This window comes from Sus scrofa, chromosome 10 (genome assembly GCF_000003025.6).
Source record: "Sus scrofa isolate TJ Tabasco breed Duroc chromosome 10, Sscrofa11.1, whole genome shotgun sequence".
NCBI classification, from domain to species: domain Eukaryota; kingdom Metazoa; phylum Chordata; class Mammalia; order Artiodactyla; family Suidae; genus Sus; species Sus scrofa.
Window position 1 is genome coordinate 43,015,389 of NC_010452.4, and position 17,530 is coordinate 43,032,918.

At 44.0% G+C, this 17,530-nt stretch overlaps 1 protein-coding gene across 2 annotated transcripts in view; it reads left to right on the top strand.

Moving 5' to 3' along the window:
- LOC102166590 (putative methyltransferase NSUN6) overlaps positions 3,459–17,530 on the top strand; it is a 64,458-nt gene continuing 50,386 nt past the window's right edge. The window contains exons 1-3 of one of the 2 annotated variants that reach the window (XM_021064809.1): positions 3,459–3,949; positions 7,659–7,814; positions 10,845–10,897. In XM_021064809.1, coding sequence (XP_020920468.1) covers positions 3,881–3,949; positions 7,659–7,814; positions 10,845–10,897 — 278 coding nt within the window. In that variant the 5' untranslated portion in view covers positions 3,459–3,880. The remainder of the gene's footprint in view (positions 3,950–7,658; positions 7,815–10,844; positions 10,898–17,530) is intronic. The other variant, XR_002336341.1, reaches the window with a different exon arrangement.

A 17,530-nucleotide genomic window follows, 5' to 3' on the forward strand; every position in this document is an offset into this window, starting at 1 on the left:
CAGAGATATGGGTACAGATAATGATGGTCCATAGAAAGCTGGAATTTTTTTTTTCTTTTCTTTTTTCCTTTTTTTTTTTTAAGGGCCACACCCTTGGCCCATGGAATTTCCCAGACTAGGGGGTCAAATTGGAGTTGTATCTGTAACCCTACACTGCAGCCTGCGGCAATGCTGAATCTCTAATCCACAGAGTGAGGCCAGGGATCAAACCTGCATTTTTACAGACATTATTTTGGGTTCTTAACCCACTGAGCCCCAAGGTGAACTCCTGGAATTTATTCCTTTCATTTATTTATTTTTTTCGGACGCCCCTCGGGATATGGAGCTCCTGGGCCAGGGATCAGATACGAGCTGTAGTTGAAATTTAAGCCGCAGCTTCCTTGACGCCTGATCCTTAACTCACTATTCCAGGCCAGGGATCTAACCTGTGTCCCAGGGCTCCCAGGATGCCACAGGTCCCACCAAACCCCAAGCGTTAAATACCTTTCATATCTACCCACTTCTCTTTCATTGTCTGGATTACTGGGTGGGTTTTTCTGGCTTTGTTCTTGTACCTTTGGAGTCCTTTTTCCACGATCACTTGACACAATCCTTTTTTTTGTTTGTTTGTTTTGTTTTGGGCCATGCCTATGGCATGGAAAAGTTCCCAGACCAGGGACTGAACCCGAGGCACAACAGTGAAAACATCAGATCCTTAACCCAACGAGTCAGGGAGGAACTCCTGATGTGACAGTTTAAAAATGTGATATGAATCTGAGCTTGCTACTCTCCTGCTCTGTAGCTCTTTAATGACTTGCCATTGGCCTTAGGATCAAGTGCTTCCCTACTTACCAGGGCTGCTAATAGGAATCTTCAAAAGTAAGGCCTGAGTTCTCTCTCTAAACTATTTTCTTGCCTCTCAATCCTTCATATACTATATACCAATTTTGCACATGACAGTTCTTCCTGCCTGGAACATTCTCATCTTGGCCCTTTTCCCTCTCCTCCCCCAGTGTCCCTCACAACGCCTGCCTGGCTAATCCATTTTTTGGTTTTCATGTAACCATTGCTTCTTGGAGCCCCTTTCTCCTTTCTGGGAGTTTTTTTGTGCTCTTTGATTCATTTTAGATTAAATTAAATTAGATTTTCTTACTGTTTCCTGTTCCTTACACCCCATATTTCCCCAGTTTTAACATTCGTCATATCTTTAACTGCTTATTCATTTTTTCTCCTCCCAAAAGAGACCATGGACTCTACGAGGTCAGTTGACTGTGGTTTCTCTGGCTGCTGTGCCTAAGTACCCAACACAATGCTTCTTGCTTACTGACCCTAAATAACTATTTGCTGGATAGGAATTATAAATTACACGTATTCATTCATTTATTTATCCTTAAATATTTACCAAGTGCTTAATGTATGCTAAGGCTGGGGCTACAAAGGTAAGTTAAGAGTGACGAGGAACTTCATGTTAGCATTCATGTAGTGTAACTGTGTAGTTATTTGAGTGCCACTGTGACCACTTTTTTCACGTGCCCATAGTGCCAGGCCAGGGGTAGCTGAAGACAAAGGGTGACTAACATCAATGGGCTGAATCGTTTTGTCCACTAAGTTGTTCAGGGCTTCCTCAGTGGTGGGTGCCTTCTGTCTACACACATGCCTCTATCCAAGATCTTGTCTCTGGCCTTTCTATTTTCTTCCATGCCCTTGATCGGCAGGCAGAGCTGCCACCCAGGAGTCCATGTCCATTCTCATTTTGAGCCACTTCCTCCATGCCCAATGGGTAAGCAGATACACTGCTCACAGATTCTCTCATTAGGGGAAAATCTTCTTTGACACGGTCATTCAAGACCCCCCTAACTATGACTAGAGTCCAGCTACAATCTAGTTTTGTCTTCTACCCATATACCTAGGCAACCAATATGAAAGCAATCTGTAAACTTTTCTTCTTGTTCAGCAGGTAGTACAGGAGTCCCCAGAGCTGTAGATGTGAGCTGAGGGAGAAGCATGGGTACAACTGTGGTGGGTGACGTAGGGGTGCATGTCCCCTCCTTTTGTAGATTGCTCCTACCCTCTCCTCCTGTTCAGGCTCTGAGAGTTATTTCAGCTCTGGGAGTTTGCTTTTACTCATTTGTTAAAAAGATAATGATAACCACTCTCCAGAGCTGCTGAGTTGAATAATGTCTGTAAGTGAAAGTATTTTCTATAGAACCTGGCTGGTGTATCATAGAAAATACGTATAATACTTTTTTTTTTTTTTGCTTTTTAGGGCCGCACCCTTGGCACATGGAAGTTCCCAGGATAGGGGTCCAATCCCAGCTACAGCTGTCGGCCTACACCACAGCTCAGAGCAACCTTGGATCCTTAATTCACTGAGTGAAGCCAGGGATTGAACCCACATCCTCATGGGTCCTAATGGGGTTTGTAACCTGCTGAGCCACACCTGGAACTCCAGCAATACACTTTAAAAAACATCTCCGTGTGAGATTTAAAGACTTAAGAAAAAACTTTTCCTGGAGTTCCCGTTGTGGCTCATCGGTTAACGAACTGACTAGGATCCATGAGGATGCCTGGCCTTGGTCAGTGGGTTAAGGATCCAGTGTTGCTGTGAGCTGTGGTGTAGGTTACAGATGCAGCTCAGATCTCCTGTTGCTGTGGCTGTGGAGTAGGCCATCAGCTGTAGCTCGGATTCTACCCCTAGCCTGGGAACTTCCATACGCTGAGAGTGCGACTCTAAAAATAAAAAGCAAAAAACAAACTTTCTCTGCAGTTATTACTACCGTGTTAATTACTGTGGTAGCTGCAAAAAACACTAATTCTCAGAGACAGGAGGATTATTTTTATTTTCCTGTTCAATCATAGGAAACTTTCTTTAGGTCTCTTCTCCCTTTGAATCTTTCCTTCTCTGTAACACAAAATTACGCCAAAGGTCTCCGAGACTTTTAAAGTATAAATCAACTACCATACAGGTAACTGTTAGCTTTATTCAACTAATTGTAAAAACCGCCTCTGCGTTTTAGTTTCACCGGAGCACTCATGGATATTGAAATACCATTAACCCACCTGTTATAAATTTGACTAATGTTGTTTATTCACAGCTGAAGGCAGATCAGCGAGCCTAAGAGAAGCAAGGTAGTTTACTAAAATCAAAGAGTGGCTGCTAAGTCCAAATAAACTCTGGTTTTCATCCGTTCACCTAGCAGGTAACTGACCCCTCACCTAATTCAGGCCCCCAGGACTCAACCCTCCCCACCTGCCCCGGCGTCCAGCTCTCCCCGCCCAGGAGTTTACTCTCAGTCTGTTTACTCTCCTGGGCAGCGCCCCACCTCCTCCTAAAGCCCCGCCCAGCCAGTCTTGCTGCACGTGGACGCACCGTAGGCGGAGCTGGGAAGCTCCGGAGACGTGACGTAGCGGCAATTGACGGCTGTGGATTGGCGAGCAGGGGAAGGAGGGGAGGGACGCGTCGCCGGAAGTGACGCATTCCAGAAGCGGCTTTCTCCAGAGACGCTGAGAGCGCGGTTTTGGAAGAAGCATAAGTTGGGTTTGTCTGAGTTTGCGTCAGCCTGGTTTCCTGCTCTATCTAGTTTGGAGAGGATTCACTCCGCACGGCTTTTTTCCCCTTCTGCAACCTGAGTGGCGTGGCCGCGTAGTGATTTCCGTGAGCGTTGCTAAAGTGGGACCTAGGTCGTGTTCAGGGCAGGTGAGAAGCCGCTCAGACGCCGCTCTAAACTGGCTGAGTTAGAGAAACCTTGGAGGTTCCTCCGCGTTTCCAGCGTGAACCTGGCGCGAGCGGGGCGCTGGGGTCCCGGCGGTGCGGGGGATTCAGCGCCCATACGTTTGTTATAATTCGGAGAGAAAAACCACTGGCATTTCTCTTGGAGGAGGAGTACTAAGCGATAGGAACATGTCTGTTTTCCCTATAATAACGTTGAGACTTGAAAACTATCTTAAAGCGGGCTTTCTGAATGAGAAGGTAGGTCAAACAAGTTACATAATATTTGCGAAAATTCATGGAGAAGTAGAAAAATCTAGAAATCAAATGTTTACAGCCGTTTTTTCTTACTGCTGGTCTTTCTTAAGGTAGAATAAATGCTAATATCTTTGTGCAGTTATTGAACTAATGCTTTGCATGCTAGGAAGTGAATAGGGTGTATGTTTTAACGCTTAGGACCGAGAAAGAAGGGAGGGGAAAAAGCGTTTTTGTGCCTAGTGGTAGGCGTGCACCGGAGAGGTTATAAGGATGAGCAGAAAAAGATTCCTGTTCTCTAGAGCTTTTAAATCCTGTGGGGAAGAAACACCTGTGCACGTTCAGCGCCTGAGCTGGACCTCAGGTGGAAGAGGTACTATAATTTCAGTGAGTGCTTTTAAAAAAATTTTTTTTATTGAAGTATAGTTAACTTAGGTGAGTTTTTCTGAAATGTCAGTACGTGTGCTAGGTCATTTGCAGACCTTCACGTTTTCACATTTTTTTTTTTTTTTTTTTTTTAATTGGAGTGTAGTGGACAGCAGACCTTTACGTCTGGATCTTAGCAGTCTTTTTTTGGGGAAGAGACTGCCTTCCCATTTTCATAGCTCAGAGAACCGAGGGTCGAAGGAGACGTTACTGAATCAAATTGACGCTCCTCTCCTGTTAGTGTTGGAATCTGAAGGCACAGCGCTCAGGTTCAATGGGAAAAGGGCTAGATGTGGGAACCCCCTGCTCCCCGATTTGTGGCCCAGGGCTTTGAGGAAATTTCACTTAACCTTGATTTCCTTTGTGAAATTTGAGGACGGTTAACAGTAGTAAATTTCCAAGGTTGTTTTAAGGAGTAATCATTAAGTGCAAGCACCTAGCATCGTTTTGGCGCATACTAAGCCCTCAGCAAATGTTCCTTGTGTGTGGTGCTGGCAGGGCCTAGCCAGAAGTGCACAGTGAATGTTGATTGTCTTTGATTGCCAAGCTCGTGGTCTTTCCACCTTACCATCCTGCCTGTAGGCAGGTTTGTATTTTCCAATCTTTGGTTGTCTATCCAAAGTAAAGCGTCATTATTGTTACTCATTTTCAAAGGTGTAGCCGTGACTTGTGGATTTAATTTCTACATTTATTTCCCAAGATTTCGTTAAGGGTCAAGACAGTATGGAAAGAGAAAGTATCTCAATTTCAAAGAACTTCAAGTATGAGGAGTGTATCTAGATAAAGAGAGGCATTCATCAGTTTTTTTTTCCCCCAGTAATTTTTAAATTTTTTTTTTTTTTTGTCTTTTGTCTTTTTTGTTGTTGTTGTTATTGTTGCTATTTCTTGGGCCGCTCCCGCGGCATATGGAGGTTCCCAGGCTAGGGGTTGAATCGGAGCTACGCCAGAGCCACAGCAACTCGGGATCCGAGCCGCGTCTGCAACCTACACCACAGCTCACGGCAACGCCGGATCGTTAACCCACTGAGCAAGGGCAGGGACGGAACCCGCAACCTCATGGTTCCTAGTCGGATTCGTTAACCACTGCGCCACGATGGGAACTCCCCCAGTAATTTTTAAAATGGTTAACATTGTTTTATAAAAGAGGAATCAAATTCTTTCTTTGACACCACTTCTGTCTCAAACCAACTTTATAATTTTACAAGAAGAAAAACCACCCCTTCAAAGGTGATGGAATATTTAGTTAAAAAAAAAAAAAGACCTTGAGAAAGTAGTAATATTTTTAAGCTAGTGGATTATTAGATTGGCAGTTGGTTTATGAAGATTCTGGGAGGCAGGGTATAGTCAGAGATGACAAAAAAGGCTGAAATGTGTGTCTTGAAAAGCTTCAGTTAATTATAAGGAAAGTTGAGCCTTTGTAAGTATTTCTTATAGGTATCTTGCTACCTATCTTTTTGGACAATAGCTATTTGTTACATTTAATAATCATATTAAAAATTAAAAAATAATAATACCATATTAAAAAGCTGATGTGGGTGGTCTTTGGGTGACAATGTCACCCAAGTGTTACTTGTTCAAATATTGATGTTTTAAAAGGTTACTGGAGTTCCCGTCGTGGCGCAGTGGTTAACGAATCCGACTAGGAACCATGAGGTTGCGGGTTCGGTCCCTGCCCTTGCTCAGTGGGTTAACGATCCGGCGTTGCCGTGAGCTGTGGTGTAGGTTGCAGACGCGGCTCGGATCCCGAGTTGCTGTGGCTGTGGCGTAGGCCGGTGGCTACAGCTCCGATTCAACCCCTAGCCTGGGAACCTCCATATGCCGCGGGAGCGGCCCAAAGAAATAGCAAAAAGACAAAAAAAATAAATAAAGAAATAAAAGGTTACTAACCAGTTTGCTCTAGGATATGAGGTTACTAGTTCTGCAGAAGTGATATAACACGAAGTAGAGTGAAATCCTGAATTTACATGAATAAATGTAGCAGATATGTTCAAAATGCTAATAATTCTTTGAAGTTGAGGCAGTGTTTTTCTGAGCTGTTCTTGTTGGGCATTTTATTAGGTGTTTGTTGGAGTAACGGACGTATTACCATTCCCTTAGTGTTATTTATTTTTTGGCTGTGCCCAGGGCATGTGGAAGTTCCCAGTTCAGGGATCGAACCTGCGCCACAGAGGCCACCTGAGCTGCTGCAGTGACAACTCGGTGCATATTGCTTGAGGGTAATACTTTGATATAAGTATCAAAGATACTTTGATAATAAGTATCTTTTTTTTTTTTTTTCTTTTTAGGGCTACATGTGTGACTTATGGAAGTTCCCAGGCTAGGGGTCAGATTAGAGCTGCAGTTGCCAGCCTATGCCACAGCCACATGTCTTTGATCTGTATACCACATCTCACAGCAATGCCAGATCCTTAACCCATGGAACCCACATCATGGATACCAGTTGTGTTTGTTAGCACAATGGGAACTCCAGGTATCTTAAATTATAAAAGGTAATGCCAAACTGTTTTCCAAAGTAGTTCTGCCAACTTGCATTCCCACCAGAAGGATTTTGATAGTTGCTTTCTTTTGACATTGTTGAAAAAAGGTGGTATAACATCACTTTTAAGTTAACATTGTGGTCTATAAGTGATAGACTTGTGCTTAAGTTAGTATTTCTCTGGTTATTAATGATGTTGAGCACTTTGTTATATGTGCTCAACATACACTGCTGGCATTTGTTGTGAACTCTCTGTACAAGTCTTTTGTCCATCTTCCTATTTTTTTTTTGTCTTTTCTTTTTAGGGCTGCACCCTCGGCATATGAAGGTTTCCAGGTTAGGGGTCAAATCGGAGCTGTTGCCACTGGCCTACACCACAGCCACAGCCACGCTAGATCCTAGCCGTGTCTGTGACCTACACCACAGCTCATGGCAGCGCTGGATCCTTAACCCACTGAGCGAGGCCAGGGATCCAACTGAAACCTCGTGGTTCCTAGTCGATTTGTTCCCGCTGTGCCATGACGGGAACTCCCATCTTCCTATTGAATTGTCAATTTTTTCTTATTGTGCAAATTTATTCATGTGTTCTCAATAACAGTCCTTTGTAATATGTGGATCCTTAGCCTGCTGTGCCACAGCAGGAACTCCACTGTCCCTCTTTGTGTTATCAACACATAAGCAATACAGAAAAATGAAATGGATCAAAGGATTGCTGCCTGATGGTTCATGAATTGAAACAAATGTATATGTATATATTCTGTTAAATATTTTTAATTCTTATAATGAAATTGAAACATTGTTCTTTTCTTTCAGATTGTATCTGCTTTTGGTAAACAAGAAGCAGAAAGGAAGTTTGAAACTCTGTTGCAAAACTTGTCCCATCCTCCATCATTCACAACTGTCAGAGAAAATACGCATTTAGCCTCAGTACAACATGTGAAAAATCTGTTATGTGATGAACTTCAGAAGGTTTGTGCAGATTTTATTAAGTGGTAGTTGATTTACAATGTGTTAATTTCTGCTGTATAGCAAAGTGATTCAGTTATATGTATATATACATTCTTTTTTATGTTCTTTCCATTATGATTTATTTCAGAATAATGAATATAGTTCCCTGTGCTAAACAGTAGGACCTTGTTTATCCATTCTCTATATACTAGTTTGCCTCTGCTAATCCCAAACTCCCACTATCCCTCTCTTACCCACCCTCTACCTTGGCAACCACAAGTCTGTTCTCTATGTCTATGAATATGTTTCTGTTTCATAGATATGTTCATTTGTGTCCTGTTTTAGATTCCACATATAAGTGATATCATATGGTATTTGTTTTTCTCTGATTTTTTAACATTTATTAACTTATTGTTAAAGTATAATTGATTTACAGTGTTGCGGAAACTGCAAAAAATTGGCAGTGGAAGGAGACAAACAGCACTCGGAGATATGGAAAAGCAAGGTTTATTCAGCACCGGTGCGGGCTCAGAGGCGTCACCTCCAGAGTCTGAGCACCAGGTCTTTTGTTCTCAGTAACTTTTATACACTACAAGGTCTTGATTTTCCCATGTAAGCATCCCGGACCTCCCCCCATCCCCAATCAGACAGTGTTCTTCCCTAAGAAACTGAGCGAGCAAGGTTACAGAAGTGGAACTGATAAGCAATGTTGGGTACATGATTAGCAGGGCTGCTGGCTTGGACATAGGGCACACAGTTGTGACATTATTACAAGAAGGGTGGTCTAGTGACGAGCATAGCTGGAAAGGCTTGCAGCTGCCTTCTTAGCCAAGGTGGGGGGGTTGTTCTTTAGTTAAAACTCTATTTCATTCCCCCCTCTTGATGTTCAGGGTGCATCTGCACTCTTTAGAGATCATCATCAGTCATAACCCTTTGGTAGCCTCTGATAAATAGCAGGTGGGAGGCTGTTTTTCCTTCAACCATGGTTCTTATAAAACCTTTTATAATATTTATCAGGAGAGGTACAAGGCAGGGAATAAGTAGGCACCCTGCGAATATAACCATGATTATTCCGACCATTGTCTTAATTCCTCCCAACCAAGAGAACCATTTACCAAAGAGACTGTCTGCATCCCATCCTTTCCAAGTTTGTACAGGCACATGGGCAAGTTTAGTCATGCAGTCAGCAATTTCTTCTATCACCTCTCTGGTGTCATCTATTTGTAGACAGCAATTACTTAAATTTTCCACAAACCCCTCCTTCAGAAGCAAATAATCCAAGGCCAAGTGATTTTGGTAGATTGCACTGTACATTTTAGTTTGTTGTTGGGCCAATATAGTCAAGGCCCTTGCAGTGTCATTTGTTATAAGTTCCAAAACCGCCTGTAGTCTGATGATGTGGTTCAGCATATAGATAGGGGTGCGATATTCCCAAGAGCCATCCTCTGCCCAGGTGGCAGGCCCAAAATATTGAATTATCCGTTCCAGGGGCCATTCATCATCTTTCCAGTCTCCAATTTGGAGAGCCATCCAGTCTCTCTGGGCACCCTGTGCCCTATATATATAGGAACTCCCAGTTGCTGCCCTAGTGATAGTGGGAGCAGGAAGAAGGAAGGTCTGATGGTTTCCAGTACACATGCCCCAGCCCAATTCGGGGGGAGTATGGAATAGGCTGTTTTTTCCATAAATCCAATATATGATCCCTTTGGTGCCCGCCACTGGATATTAGCACTGATATCTTCTCATGCCTGTCGGAGGTGGGCTCTGAGCGGTTGGAGGATGACCACCACTGAGTCTTCTGGGCAGTCAGATTATAATACCTTAGGCCTAAACATGTTAGGCTTCCAACTGAAACATTAAACCGTCCTCCCCGCCTCGCAAGACAATTTCTCCCTATAATAGCAGTTCTGAGGAGCCATACCCCATTGGTGAGTTGGGGTATGCAGTCTCATTATGAGGCTCTAATGGGTCCAGTTCTCTGGCTGGCCAAGGCCAGTGGTCTCCTGTGTTCGTTCCCCTGCGTACATAGCAAGAGGAGACCTTGAGAGTTTGTGCAGTAGTTTCTGCCAGGGCTAAGAACAAGTTCTTAGTTGTGGCTGGAATGGGAGGTGGGGTGTTTCTTATCTCTTCATAAAAGGAATGAAAGACCCTGTGAGAGGCAGCTTGGAGCGCAAGAGGGCAAACGTGATTCTCTGGAAATGTAGCACAGCTCCAGGGTCAAGGCCTCTTCCGTCAATGTGAATGCTTATTTTGAAACCCTCCTTCCATTTGGGTTCACTGGAATTGAAAATAGTGAAATTAATTGGGCTTTAGTCTGACAGTCTGGAGGGGCTATACCCTTTTGAAAGCTGTTTTGTCTCCCTTATTCCAGGTTGCCCAGGCCACGCAGCTCCAGGAAGTGCATTCCTGGCAACTGCTCCAGGTGGTCCCCCAGCACATATATTTATGCTGGAGCCTATATTCTCTTTCCCATGATGGGCTTCCACATGGTCTAGTAGAAGTCCATGACCCATTCATAGCTTCACAGGCATCAAAAAGTATTGAAACTGGTAACTTGGGGTCGGTATTGTGGGTCTGATTTATTAGCTGCCCTGATTTATGAGAGCGCCGGACTTCTAACCATTACTCAGTTGGTGAGTATCGTGGATCAAAGTAAGTATATTGGTTCCCCCCATTGACAGATAGAATAAGTGGTCCTGTTGTGAGTACAACTTTCGTGAATTTCTCTGGAACAGGAGAAATGAGTGGAGTAAAGCAAAGTCCATGTAACCCCTTGATCTGATCGGGTCACTGGAATGCATGGGTCACATGAGGAAATGGATCCTGGCAGAACCAAAGGGGACCAGATTAACAGCAACAGGCAGCAAACATACATGTTGGTCATAAGACAACAGTATGTAACAGTAAGAAAGTCTCTTGTGGAAGGTAGGTAAGGCAGTTTATTTTACCAGGCAGCGGATTTCTCAAGCTTCAGCTGTGCGTTGACTGACCAGTTTCTGGTGTGGTCAGAGCAGGGCTTTGAGATCTTCATCTCCTCCTCTGTATTGTCAGGTGAAGAGGTCTCTCCGGATCGAGGGCAGTCTCCCACTCTCCACGGTCATCAGGTACGCTAGCCGGTTTAACTCTGGAATGATGGATCCAAGCGTCTATTCCTGTTACTTTAAGAGCAGTGGGGGTAGTTAGAATTACAGTATAGGGGCCCTTACATACCGGCCTCAAAGGCTCCTTTTTCCACACCTGGTCCCCCGGCTTGTGGGGGTGAACTGGTATACCTAAGGACACAGGTATTTTGTCTGTGACCCATTTATGTATCTGAGAAATAGTGAGTCCCAGTCCTTGTAATTGTTTAGGTAATTCCAAGTCTCCCAACTTCCTGGTGTTTCCTTTTAAACTGAGTAGTGGAGGTGGCCTCCCATATAAGATTTCAAATGGCAAGAATCCTATTCCCGCTCAGGGTGAACATCTCACTTTTAGGAGGACCACTGGCAACATGTCTACCCAGGGCAAGCCGGTTTCCTGACATAACTTTGCCAGTGTCTGTAAGGGTCCGGTTCATGTGTTCTACTTTCCCTGAACTTTGAGGGCGATAAGCAGAATGTGGTTTCCATCAGATGTGTAAAGCTTTTGCCACCTGTTGTACTGTTTCAGCCACAAATGCCGGTCTGTTATCTGGCCCGATGGTCAGAGGCATTCCATATCTGGGAATAATGTCTCTCAGGAGTGCCTTGGTTACTTCCCTTGCCTTTTCAGTTCGGGTAGGGAAGGCTTCTACCCATCCTGAAAAAGTACAGATAAAAACTAGTAAATATTTGTACCTCTTACTAGGGGTGACCTCAGTGAAGTCCACTTCCATATCCTCAAATGGGGACAGTCCACAGTGTTGTGCCCCAGCTGGTCTGTGGGGCCCCTGGCGGGCATTATTCTGCAAACAGGTTATGCATCTTTGGGAGACAGAGGAACAGGGTGCAGGAGGATGAGCAATGAGATAGTAGTGGCCCAGTAGGGTCTCTAAGGCAGTTTTGCCCATGTGGGTTAGCTCGTGTTGTTGGTGGGCTAGTTTGTAGGCCAGCTGTTCTGGAACATAAACTCGGTGGTCCCGTGTGACCCACCATCCCGTCTTAGTTTTAGTTCCTCCTTCCTCCCTTATCCATTTTTCTTCCTCTGGAGAATATCTGGGGACTGCTGGCACTTCTGGGGCCAGCAAGACCTTAGGTTTGTCTGGCCGTTGTCCCTGGGCTGCCTGTCTGGCAGCTGCATCAGCACTATGGTTTCCTTTTGTCACTGGGTCGTCTCTCCTTTTGGTGGCCTTTACAGTGGATAACTGTAACTGCTTTAGGTTCCCATACTGCCTCTAGGAGCTTTAAGATTTCAGCCTGGTTTTTAATCCCTTTTTCTTTAGCAGTGAGGAGTCCTCTTTCTTTATATAAGGCTTCATGAACATGCAAAGTTGCAAAGGCATACCGTGAGTTGGTGTAGATATTAACTTGCTGGTCTTGGCTGAGCTCCAGTGCTCTGATTAAGGCCCATAATTCTGCTCTCTGTGCTTACCAGCCTTGAGGAAGCACCTCTGCTTCTATCACTTTTAAGTCAGATACCACAGCGTATCCTGCCATTCTTTTTCCATCCTCCATAAAGCTGCTGCCATCAGTATATAAAATCAGGTCAGGGTTTTGGAGTGGTTTATCAGTCAAGTCAGGCCTGCTGGAAAACACCTCATCTAGTACCTCCAGGCAGTTATGGTCTGGGGGCCCCGCTTCATCTGGCAGAAAAGTGGCTGGGTTCAGAGTTTGTACAACCTCCAGTTTTACCCATGGATTTTCACATAGTAACCCTTGAGACTGGGTCATTTGTGCATGTGTGAGCCGGTGGTGGCCCCTGGTATCCATCAGGGTTACAACTGAGTGTGGGACTTTAACCTTGAGGTTTTATCCCAGAGTCAACTTGTCAGCCTCTTTCACCAACAAGGTGGTAGCTGCCAGCGCTCGGAGACAGGGAGGCCATCCGGCCGCAACTGAGTCAATTTGTTTAGGCAGATATGCCACTGGCCTCTGCCAAGGCCCAAATTTTTGAGTTAAGACTCCCAAAGCCATCCCATTTTTCTCATGAACAAAAAGGTTAAATTTTCTGGTTATATCAGGAAGTCCCAAGGCTGGAGCCTCAATGAGTTTGGTTTTGATTGTCTGAAATGCTGCCTCCTGGCTTGCTCTTCATTCAAGGGGAGCCTTTTTTTCTTCTTTTAGAGCCTCATACTGAGGCCTGGCCAAGTCTGAAAACCCGGGGATCCACATCTGGCAGAATCCTGCTGCCCCTAGGAACTCACGAACCTTCCGGCGGGTGGTAGGGACAGGAATGGCACAAACTCCCTGCTTTCTTTTGGTCCCCAGCATTCGTTGGCCCTGCATGATGTTAAAGCCCAGATACTTGTTTTTTTACAGATTTGTGCGTTTTTCTTTGATACCTGATGCCCTGCCTCCATCAGTAGGGAAAGGAGAGCTCTTGTTCCCTCTAGGCATTGAGCCTCCGTGGTACCAGCTAGTAAGAGGTCATCAACATACTGTAGCAAAACACAGCCCAGTTTTTGTCCAGGAAATTCAGCCAGGTCAGCAGCTAGGGTGCCGCTAAAAAGAGTGGGAGAGTTTTTGAATCCTTGTGGGAGTCTAGTCCAGGTGAGCTGTTCCTTTGTCCCTGTATGTGGGTTTTCCCACTCAAAAGCAAACAAGGGCTGACTGGCGGGCGCCACCCAGAGGCAGAAAAAGGCGTCTTTTAAGTCCAGGCAAGTAAACCACTCAGCAGTGGAGGGGATCAGCTCTAACAGTATACGGGTTAGGGACGGACGGGTGTAATGTGACTGTTGTTTCATTTATGGCTCTTAAGTCCTGAACTGAGCAGTAGTCCTGTGTTCCTGGTTTTTTTATGGGCAGTAAAGGGGTGTTCCAAGGGGACTGACATTTTATTAACAGTCCGTGCTGAAGCAGCCTATCCAGGTGAACCTGGATTCCCAGTTGAGCTTCTCTGGGAATTGAGTATTGCTGTAGCTTTACTGGTTGAGCTCCAGGTTTTAGATCAATTAAGACAGGAGCATGGCGTTTTGCCAGTCCTGGTGGGTTTCCTTTAGCCCAAACCAATGGGTATTTAGTCTCTAGTTCTGGGGGAATGGTCCCCATCTCTGAAGGGGAAGAGTACAAGCGCCATTCCTCTTCCCTTTTTACAGCAAGAGCCATGATTAAAGGAGAGGGATTCTGTCAATTTGAGTTGGGCCGATCCATCCATAGAAAAGGAAATTTGTGCCCCCATTTTAGCCAGCGGGTCTCTTCCTGTCAGGGGGACTGGGCAGTCAGGCAGGTAAAGAAATTAATGTATTACTTCATGGCCTCCTAATCGACATCGTTGAGGACCACAGAAGGGCCTGTGGGTTTGGTTACCTGTGGCCCCAACGATGGTGGTTTCTTTCCCCGAGAGGGGAGCTACAGGTTGTGTAACCACAGAAAGTTCGGCACCTGTGTCAACCATAAAGTCTATGGGGTGGCCCCCTACTTGAATTTTGACCATAGGCTCTCGGGGGCCCAGTTGGAGAGAGCCTGGTCCCCCCAATCAGACTCAGCTAGGCCAATCAGGTTGGTGCTGAATGACTCAGATCTGTACTGGCCAGGTGGGGCCTTGGTCTTTTCTTCAGGACGGTTGGGGCATTCATTTTTCCAATGTCCCTTTTCTTTGCAGTAAGCGCATTGGTCATGTTCCAGGGGACTCCTTTTCCCTGGTCTTGGGCCTTGTCCCCTACGGGGTGGTCCCACTGGGGGCACCGGTTTTGACAGGGTGGCCGCCAGAAGAGTCACCTCTTGTTTCATTCTCTTTTCTGCATCATGGGGGGCCACCTGGTCTCGGTTAATAAAAACCTTGTTGGCTATTTCCAACAGTTCAGTAGCATTCTTTCCTGCAAATCCTTCTAATTTCTTTTTTTTTCTTCATTTTTTTTTATTAAATGAATTTATCACATCTGTAGTTGTATAATGATCATAACAATCTGATTTCACAGGATTTCCATCCCACAGCGCAAGCACAGCCCCCCACCCCCCAAACTGTCTCCTCCGGAGACCATAAGTTTTTCAATGTCTGTGAGTCAGCATCTGTTCTGCAAAAAAGTTCCATCTGTCCTTTTTTCAGATTTCACATGTCAGTGAAAGCGTTTGATGTTGGTGTCTCATTGTATGGCTGACTTCACTTAGCATGATAGTTTCTAGGTCCATCCATGTTGGTAAAAATGCTGGTATTTCATTCTTTTTAATGGCTGAGTAATATTCCATTGTGTATATGTACCACATCTTCTTGATCCACTCCTCTGTTGATGGACATTGAAGTTGTTTCCATGTCTTGGCTATTGTAAATAGTGCTGCAATGAACATTGGAGTACACGCGTCTTTGCGAGTCCTGGTTTTCTCTGGATAGATGCCCAGAAGTGGGATTGCTGGATCAAATGGCAGTTCTATGTTTAGTTTTCTGAGGAATCTCCATACTGCTTTCCACAGTGGTTGCACCAATTTCCAATCCCACCAACAGTGTACTAGGGTTCCTTTTCCTCCACACCCTCTCCAGCACTTATTATTTGTAGACTTTTGAATGATGGCCATTCTGGCTGGTGTAAGGTGGTACTTCATCGTGGCTTTGATTCGCATCTCTCTAATAATGAGTGAAGCTGAACATCTTTTCATGTGTTTCTCAGCCATCTGTATGTCTTCTTTGAAGAATTGCCTGTGTAGATCTTCTGCCCATTTTTGGATGGAGTTGTTTTTTTTTTTGGTGTGGAGCTGCAGAAGTTGTTTATAAATTTTGGAGATGAATCCCTTGTCAGTCGATTCAATTGCAAAGATTTTCTCCCGTTCTGTGGGTTGTCTTTTTGTGTTGTTTAGGGTTTCCTTTGCTGTGCAGAAACTTTGAAGTTTGAGTAGGTCCCGTTTATTTTTATTTATATTGTCAATACTCTAAGAGGTGGGTCTGAGAAGATGTTACTGTTGTTTATGTCAGAGAGTGTTTGGCCTATGTTTTCCTCTAGGAGTTTGATAGTGTCGTGTCTTATATCTAGGTCTTTAATCCATTTGGAGTTTATTTTTGTGTATGGTGTTAGGGAGTGTTCTAATTTCATTCTTTTCCATGTGGCTGTCCAGTTTTCCCAGTACCACTTACTGAACAAGCTGTTCTTTCTCCATTGTATATCCTTGCTTCCTTTGTCATAGATTAGTTGGCTGTAAGTGCATGGGTTGAATTCTGGGCTTTCTATCCTGTTCCACTGATCTATATGTCTGTCTTTGTGCCAGTACCATGCAGTTTTGACGACTGTTGGTTTGTAGTATAGTCTGAAGTCCGGGAGCCTGATTCCTCCAGCTCCATTTTTCTTTTTCAGGATGTCTTTGGCTATTCTGGGTCTTTTGTACTTCCAAACAAATTTTAAAATATTTTGTTCAAGTTCTGTGAAAAATTTCCTTGGTAATTTGATAGGGATTTCATTGAATCTGTAGATTGCCTTGAGTAGTATAGTCATGTTGATAATATTAACTCTTCCAATCCACGAGCATGGTATATCTTTCCATCTCTTTGTGTCATCTTTGATTTCTTTCATCAGTGGCTTGTAGTTTTCAGATTACAGGTCTTTTGTTTCTTTAGGTAGGTTTACTCCTAGGTATTTTATTCTTTTGGATGCAATGGTAAACGAGATGCTTCCGTAATTTCTTTTTCTGCTTTTTCAGTGTTAGTATATAGAAACACTATCGATTTCTGTGTATTGATTTTGTATCCTGCAACTTTGCCAAATTCGTGGATAAGGTCTAACAGTTTTCTGGTAGAGTCTTTAGGATTCTCTAGGTATAGTACCATGTCATCTGAAAATAGGGATAGTTTTACTTCTTCCTTTCCAATTTGGATTCCTTTTATTTCTTTTACTTCTCTGATTGCTGTGGCTAGGACTTCCAGAACTATGTGGAAGAGTAGTGGCAAGAGCGGACATCCTTGTCTTGTTCCTGATCTCAGTGGGAATTCTTTCAGCTTTTCACCATTGAGAATGATGTTTGCTGTGGGTTTGTCGTATATGGCCTTTATCATGTTGGAGTATGTTCCCTTTATGCCCACTTTCTGAGGGGTTTTTATCAGAAATGGGTGTTGGATTTTGTCAAAAGGCTTTTTCTGCGTTTATTGAGAGGATCATATGGTTTTTATTCTTCAGTGTGTTAATGTGGTGTATCACACTGATTGATTTGTGGATATTGAAGAACCCTTGCATCCCTGGGATAAATCCCACTTGATCATGATGTACAATCCTTTTAATGTATTGTTGGATGTGGTTTGCTAATATTTTGTTGAGGATTTTTGCATCGATGTTCATCAGTGAAATTGGCCTGTAGTTTTCTTTTTTTGTGGAGTCTTTGTCTGGTTTTGGTACCAGGGTGACGGTGGCCTCATAGAATGAGTTTGGGAGTATCCCTTCTTCTGCAATTTTTTGAAATAGTTTCAGAAGGAGAGGTGTTAGCTCTTCTCTAAATGTTTGATAGAATTCGCCTGTGAAGCCATCTGGTCCTGGACTTTTGTTTGTTGGAAAGTTTTTAAATCACAGTTTCAATTTCAGTTCTTGTGATGGGTCCATTCATCTTTTTTATTTCATCTTGGTTTAGTCTTGGAAGATTGTACTTTTCTAAGAATTTGTCCATTTCTTCTAGGTTTTCCATTTTATTGGCATGTAGTTGCGTATAGTA